Source organism: Podarcis erhardii, assembly GCF_964252035.2.
Source record: "Podarcis erhardii genome assembly, chromosome: Z".
In the NCBI taxonomy this organism is placed as follows: domain Eukaryota; kingdom Metazoa; phylum Chordata; class Lepidosauria; order Squamata; family Lacertidae; genus Podarcis; species Podarcis erhardii.
Genome location: NC_138504.1, coordinates 30,372,255 through 30,380,037, shown reverse-complemented (window position 1 = coordinate 30,380,037; position 7,783 = coordinate 30,372,255). Strand labels below are relative to the sequence as shown.

Here is a 7,783-nt window from a genome sequence, read left to right as displayed (position 1 = left end):
CTTGGTTTAAAAACCTCCAACGAAGGAGAGTTCACCATCTTCTAAACTCACCTCCATTCTATTGTCAAACAGCTCTTGTCAGAAAGTTCTTCCTAATGTTTCCTGTAATTTGAATTGGTTTGGTTCTTTCTCTCACTGTGGGAGCTTATAAGGGCACAGAACTATGGGCGTAGCCAGGATTTTTGTTCTGGGGTGGTGGAGTGCAGGACACCCACTTGCCACCAACTCCTCTCTGGCTCTCTAGCAGATTCGGAATGAAATGCCTCAACAACAGTTGTTTTAAATTATTCTTTTGCCCCCAAGTGCTCAGAAAAATCCTGTCAAAATTTTCAGTCATTTGAAAACTAGGAAGTTAAATAAAACAATTAGCACCAGGGAGTACCTTTCATGCAGTTAACGAGTATATTTTGCGAAATTACAAGGAACATGTATCTTGTATGTTACTTTTAAAAAACAACAAAACTAAAACAAGTTTTCTTGGATTTGCTGAAAACCTTTTCAGCACTTCTTTCTCAAATTCCTCCTTTTTTTCCAATGCACTTTTTTCTGTGCATACTCAGTAACCAAAGCCCATTGAGACGCTCCCCTGTCATCGTTGTCACTAGCCATGTCTTTACTTTCTGCAAGGCACTGAATGACAGCTCTATGGTACAAGTGGTGTGCATGGCTGAGCACATGGGCATAGCCAACATTTATGTTTGGGGTGTGGGGGGGGCAGAACCTCAGTTAAGATTTTGTATTGCTTTACTTGATGAGGGGGGGGAAGCTGCCCCTCCCTGACTCCTTAGACATACCCATGGCTGAGCAAGAGAGATGAGCAGAGGCTTTTTGTGGTAGGGCAAAAGATTTCCACTTACTTTACTAGGTCTGCTATGTTCAGCCTTCTTAAATGCTCTTTGCTGAGTCTCTTCTCCTTCCACATGGTCTATCATAGTCCAGCTTTGGAGTTGAAGTTGGGGCAGCATTGAAAGCACTCACTTAGCTGAGGTTCTGCCCCCTACTCCCCCCCAGCAGAAGCCTGCCCCACGTAATGAAATCACGTATTTCTCCCCATGATTTCTCCCCAAAACTCCTCTAACAAAAATCCTATGCCTGTGGGCAGCTGCCCTGCCCTCCTGGCTACACCCACAGGTGGATCCTCAGAGTTTACAAGACTTATGGGCTCACCCTCCTCTCACCTGACTCCAAGCTGTTTGATATCCAGGAATCACTACCTGGCAAAGAAGGATTCCCATTTCCCACTGAAGCTGCTGGGATTTGGATAAAGCCTTGAAGATTGTCAAAAATCCCCCCAGGTTCAAGAGGTTTGCAAAGCCACAAGTGCTCGCTTTCCCCCATCCTTCCTGCCAACACCCCCCCCCCGTCGACCCCCCTCCCCGCGATTGCTTTCACCGCTGCACATTTCAGGCATTAGGAAAGCAACCTGGTCTTCATTAAAGGAACGAAGTCTCCTCCAGCAACTTCAGCCAAGTCGTTCCCTGACAGTATACTTTCCAGATAAACTCAAGATGTGAAAGCAGAATTGGATGGGGGCAGAGGAAAATAATAAATCTTACCACTGATAAAGAATAAGCACGGGGGGGGGGGGGAGGCAGCAGGAAGACCAGAAAAACTAGCACAAGTGTTATATGGAAGCAAAAAAGTTGGTTGTCCCAACTCCCTGCTTCTCTCCCTCCTGAAAAGAGTCTCCACATGTTCTCAGACTGGTTTAACCACCAGTCCCTCTTCCCGGAGAACTTTGGGGACTGAAGCTCTGGGAACTGAGAGGAATAGCAGTCTAACAACTCTCAGAAGCATTTATATACCACCCATCCTATTTAGGATTTCAGAGGCATGAACAGCTAATTATATCCCAGTACAAGCACAAGAATAAAACTAATAAAAACCCTTAATACAAATAAAATTACAATATGCTAAATTTCCCTAAATGGGGGTTGCCTTTGCCGACTGACCATTCTTTAAAAAGTTCATTGTTTGCAAACAGTGGTGGGTTCAAACCCCCACAGGGGAAGCAGATAATTAGGAGTGCAGTTCCTGAGTGGGAAATTCACAGCAATATTTCCTGATTTAAATCCCCTTTTCATACAGTGAGAAGAAGCAAGGTTTTAAGGTGGACATACCTTGAGGCGCAGCATTCTGGAGAGTGGGTTCCTATAGGAGTTGCTCTGTGAAGAATCTGCTTCCAGTTCTTTGGATCTGTCTGGCTCCCTCAGGGGGCTCTTTGGTGTATATCTGTAAGCAAAGAAAGCACACCTCTCAGTAATTTGGATATTAATCTTAATAATCTGGATTGCTGGTGTTCAAGGGTTTTTGCAAAATGCTGCCCTTGAAAAGATTTCTCACAAACTAAAAGCACCTAAAGGGTAGAGCTTGAATGACACTCCCCCCCCCCCCAATATAGGGTATGGTTTTATTTTTTACACAAATACTGAGGCAAATGGTCACTCAGGGCTCATCCATACTTCTGCTTGTTCCATGCCTAGAAAGCACAGTTCTGACAGATTCTCCCTTGCCCTGTTCCTTTCCTAGGGAAAACCTGCTCTTTAACTTTAATCTTGAGTGCTAAAGGTTGGGTTTCCCCAGGGGAAAGTGACAGTATTTGTGCCACCAGTATATGCTAATGCCTTTCTCAAATTTAAGACTATATACAACCTTTATTCTCAATAACAATGGCACTTACAAGTGGATAATACTTTAATAAATATTTATTATTCCTAAAAGGGAATTGCTTTGAAGCTGCTCTAGATCCTTGTATTTTTGTCCTTCCAGGCTGAGAAGCTATACAGATTGAATTTTTAAATCTTTGTTTTCTTACATTTTGTTATGTTTGCACTTTTAAACAATTCAATATTTTTTAAAAAGAAAGAAAGAAAACACATACTGCAACTGGAGCTGCTTCCTAAAGCTTAGGCTTCAAATCTCAAACCGGGGTGATGAAAGTGTTGCAGGGGAACTTAATGGGCACCTTGGAACCTTAAGACATCACATCGGCAAAGACAGATGTGGGGACTGCTGAGCTAGGAATCCCAATGTTCTGGTGGGGTGTTAAGCAGCATCCCCCAGCCATATCTGGCACAGGTTTAATCCCTAGCACGACACTGGCAGCTGCAAGTATCTCATGTAAGTATCTCATGCAAGTATCTCATCTTATGTAAATATGTGGGGCAGGGAGGAAGGAGGGAGACCGAGGATAAAGCATTCTCTTTAGTTGAGTGCAGAAGTGACATTCAAACCCAGGTCTTTGTGGCTCATTATGGCTCACAGTCTGATCCCCCCGATTCCACAAAGTATCTTTTTGTAGATCCTTTTTCTTTTCCCTGACCCATAAGATTGGACTCTGTTTTAAATTGTTTGAATTAACCCAAAAGTATGCTTTTATTGGTTTCAACATGCTTTCATACTTACTGTTTTGCTGATCTTCTGCTGTATTTCTGCTTTAATGATATTGTTTATTGCTTTTACCTTGTACACTGAAAAATCTAAGCAGCTTATAAAATCATTTAAAATAAAATACATGGATGAAAGTTCACATTGAAGGATCAACACCTTACTAGACCCAGCAGGCATATTTCAACTAAAGCATAACTTTTCAAAACCTAGAGATCCTAATAAATTTATCAGGGATGGGTAGGGGTGGGAATTCTCAGTGATAGCATTAGTTTTTATTTTTTTTTACAGCTATGTAGGTGAGACAGGCACAAGACAGGCACAAAAAAATTGGCAACTCAAGTAGACAAGAAGGAGCCAAATGTTTTCCCCCACTTACTGTGTCTCCAGCTGGTCCTGCCTTGATTTCTCCTCTGACTCCTTCTCCTGATGGGTCTCTACCCTCCCTGCCTGCTTCCCCATAAGAACTACCTCTTTCCCCTCAGCCACTATTTACTTTTGTGACATCTGCCTGCCAACTTCTATGGGTTTCATCTATTCATTAATATCCTTTCACACATCACATTTGTGCACACCCATTAGCCTCAACCACAGTCAAAACCTCACACACACACAAGCATATACCAAGCAATATCTGTGAAGAACTTCAACAGACTTATTCCCTCATCTTTCTCTATCCATTCACAAATGTGCCCTGTCTCCAACCCACAAATACTCACCAGCTCCTAAAGACAAAACACCAGCCTCCTTCAGCCTTACAGAATGGGAATTCCACCGGCTTCCACCCATCAACACCTGCCAACTTTCACAAGGTCCGCAGCTAGACACCAACCTGCTTCTGACACTGGGTATCAGCCCCCTTCAAGCTGCGGTCCCTCTCAGCAAGTGAACTTGCCTTATTATGGCTCCACAGCATCCCACTGCCAGATAATCATCTCTGTCCATCTGGAAATTCACCTCCTGCAGGTGGAATAAAGCTGGGCAATGCTGCATGTCACAGCTGCTGCCCTCTGTGTTCTGTTGAGGGAACAAGAATAGGCCCACCTTTATGGCCACTTATATATCCGCCATGTACTTTTGTGATGTCACAGGTACTCTGTAGCCAATGGCAACAGCTGGAGATGCATCACCATAGTCTCCTCAGACCCCACAATTGTGGGTGCCCCTCAGCCGGGATTTGTTTGTGTCCTTGTTCATTATTTAAAAAATATAGACTCCCCTTCATCAGTACTGATAACCAGGGATGGCCATGCCATAAAACTGCTGCAGGGGACCTTTTCCACCTGTAGAGGACCCCCTCGCCCTTCTAAGGGCTGCATGGAGGGGCGAGAGTTAGAAGCAGAAGGGAGAAACTGGACGTCTCTCCAATTATTGAGAACAGTGAGCATGCAAAGACACGAAAAGAAGCTAAACAGAGGAGATGGCTAAAATACTAGTTGCACATCGAAACAAAGCAAACAACCTTAAAAGAACACGTCTCCCGAGCACTCTTTCATCCAAAGGAGGTAAACAGGATCGTATTGCCCCTAGAACAACCAGCAGTCTGAGGGAACGGAGTAAAGGCTCCTTGCAGCTGTGGGCTGGAGAGCTAATAATGCCTGCCTCCTGCCTCCCTGCTCGTCTTTTTGTCTTGTGAGGGAGCAAATGTACAATGAGGGTATCCTTCCTTTTTGATTTGGATTTTTGAATTTATATTTCTTTTATAATGCATACAGAAGGAAACAAAAGTCCAGTGACGTACATGTTATGTACATAATTTCAACACAGAGAAAATCTGAAGAGAGAAAAAGAAAAAAAGTCAGGGAACCAAATAGAAATCCAATTATTTATTATTCAGAGGAAAGAGGTTGTAATGGAAGGCCGATGAGGGAAAGAAAGAAACTTATAAGACTGTTGAGATAATGAATACTCTATTGGATCAACCAGAGTATATACATGGTATAATTCAGAGCTGCAATCTCACACCACTTGTAGAGTTGGGGTGGCAGGTAACTACCGTATTTTTCACTCTATAAGACGCATCAGACCATAAGATGCACCTAGTTTTTGGAGGAGGAAATCAAGAAAAAAAAATTCTGAAGCCAGAACAGCAAGAGGGATTGCTGCGCAGTGAAAACAGCAATCCCTCTTGCTGTTTTGGCTTCTGGGATAGCTGCGCAGCCTGCATTCGCTCCATAAGACGCACACACATTTCCCCTTACTTTTTAGGAGGGAAAAAGTGAATCTTATAGAGCAAAAACATATTTAGGTACTTGCCCCCCCCCCAATTCCTCTATAACCAGGCTTTGGCCTTTAACTGTTTGTGGATTTTTTAAAGAAGTGGGCAGGATGTTTTAAATGTATTCCCCCCCCCGCCCCGTTGGGGCTCACAAACTCTTCCACTTGTTACACATCTAGAAAGCATAGGTCTGAGTGGTTTCCCCCTGCCCCACTCCTTTCCAATGGAAAATTCATTCTTTAGTAATAGATTTTAAAAAAAAGGCAATCCAGGGAAAGAAAACCTAAATTGCCATTTGCTCTAATTGAGCACTAAAGAGCGGTTTTTCCAGTCGTGAAGCAGTTGAACAAGAGGAAGTGTGGGTAAGTCCTTGGTTTTAATGTACACATGGGCTTATCCACAGTTGTTGTTTTTTTCAATCAAGCAGTGCATAAATTTGATGAAATAAATCCTGCAGTAAGGAAATTAGGGGCATCTGGGAAATGCCTTTAGGCCCATCTTCCCAGAGCATCCATAGATTCCCCATAACTGATTTTGAAATTTGGGCATCTCTTCAACAGTCACACCCTCTTAGTCCTTTTAATGATGAGCAGGTCAGAGGAGCGGAACTCGAAACAGCTTTATTAATGAACTGAGTACAACAAGCCTTCCCTTTATTTTCTGCCTCACTTTGTCCTGCCTCCTGTTTCTTTGACCGCCTGTGCCCAGAGCCGTAGCTAGGTGATCTTGCGCCCCTGCCAGAACCGTCCAGATTGCGCCCCCTAGCCACAGACAAATTAGCGATTCTTTCTGCCTCTCCTCCAACCCCCCCCCCGCCACCCGTTCAATTTACCCTCTATTTAAAACCTTTTTCTTATGAGGCAATAATCAATATTTTTCTTTATAGACATATTTATGGACATATTTTAAGCCGATTTTGTACCCCCCTTGCCTGCGCCCCTGGCGGTGGCCCACCTCACCACCCCCTAGCTATGGCCCAGCCTATGCCTACTGTTGTATGCTCAGCTATGGGCAAAAATACATGCTATCGTTTGAGGGTCTTCTTTTTCATCCATTCTTGTACCTTGCATGGTGAAGTCCTGCTTAAACCTTTCCATGGTTATGCTGCCTTGCCACCGAGGGCTTGTCCACACTTTCACTAGGAAGGGCCTAGGAAGTACAACTCTGAGCTGTTCCCTGCTTGTCCCATGCTTTCTAAGTATTGCCTTTACCCCACCAATTTCCCCCAGGAAACCTTGGCTTTGGGGCTAAACTGGTGATTTCCATTTGATCCAATTTAGCACCAAAGAGAGGGTTTCCTGGGGGAAAGCAGCATGGCAAATAGGAATGTAAATGAGCCCTGAGTTTCAACTCCCCCAGGGCCATGGGCCATTCCATCTTTCATAGTCTTCTCACCTTGCTTCCCTTGTTGACTCCATTTCTGGTGCATTGTTTGATGAGCAGGTCAGAGGAATTGAATCAGACATAACTTTAATTTCTGTCTCTCTGTCTCGCAACGCGGCACAGCTCTTTTCTATGCTTCTCCTCCTCTTCTTCACTGCCTCAGCGCCTCGCTCGCCCCCCCCCCCCACTCGGGCACACAGAGCCCTCAGCAGAAGAGCACCGTGGGCTCTTCTGCTGTGGGCAGCTCTGCGCGAGTTCAGGGCGAGCATTGATCAAGGAAGCGAGCCAGAAGAAGCTCTCTGGCTCGCGCCTTGGTTTAAATAGCCCCCTCCCCTCACCAGCAGATTGGCTGGCTGGAACTTTGACGTGTCCAGGACCTCCAGTGCTGCTCGCTGCCATGGCGTCCACCATGTTGCCTCGCCAGAAGTCCCCAGGCATAAATCTGGGGACATTAATTAAAAACCGGGGACATTCCGGGGACAGATTGGTGAATCCAGGGACTGTCCCTGGGAATCGGGGATGTCTGGTAGCCCTATGTTAAGAACATCTGAAGAGTCTGATGAAACAGGCCAACGATGGCACATCTAGTCCTGCCTCCTGTTCTCACTGTGGCCAACAAGATGCATCTGGGAAACAGGCAAGCAGAGGCTGAGTACAAGAGCAACTCTGTCCTCCTGTGGCAACTGTCATAATGGACGGCCTGATGAGGCTGTCGGCCCAGTGCACGGCAGCTGTGCAAAAGGGCATATTCTGCTCATCCAAATTAAACCATCAAAGCTGTCACCAACAGAAGTG

General features: G+C 44.9%; 1 protein-coding gene and 1 long non-coding RNA gene across 7 annotated transcripts in view; one reads left to right on the top strand and one right to left on the bottom strand.

The window, feature by feature from the left end:
• The window catches only part of LOC309333443 (rho GTPase-activating protein 20-like), a 94,149-nt gene extending 89,748 nt beyond the window's left edge, over positions 1-4,401 (bottom strand). For 2 of the 4 annotated variants that reach the window (XM_081846940.1, XM_081846942.1), the window contains exons 1-2: positions 4,283-4,401; positions 2,121-2,232 (exon numbers count right to left, since the gene is read on the bottom strand). In XM_081846940.1, the coding sequence (XP_081703066.1) occupies positions 2,121-2,232; positions 4,283-4,380 (210 nt within the window). In that variant the 5' untranslated portion in view covers positions 4,381-4,401. Of the gene's footprint in view, positions 1-857; positions 948-1,178; positions 1,554-2,120; positions 2,233-4,282 lie in introns of those variants that run through there. The other 2 variants (XM_081846947.1, XM_081846943.1) reach the window with 2 other exon arrangements.
• A 131-nt stretch (positions 4,402-4,532) lies between these two features.
• Positions 4,533-7,783, top strand: part of LOC309333627 — a 47,858-nt gene continuing 44,607 nt past the window's right edge. For all 3 annotated transcript variants that reach the window (XR_014152612.1, XR_014152613.1, XR_014152614.1), the window contains exon 1: positions 4,533-4,892. This is a non-coding gene — a long non-coding RNA (uncharacterized lncRNA). The remainder of the gene's footprint in view (positions 4,893-7,783) is intronic.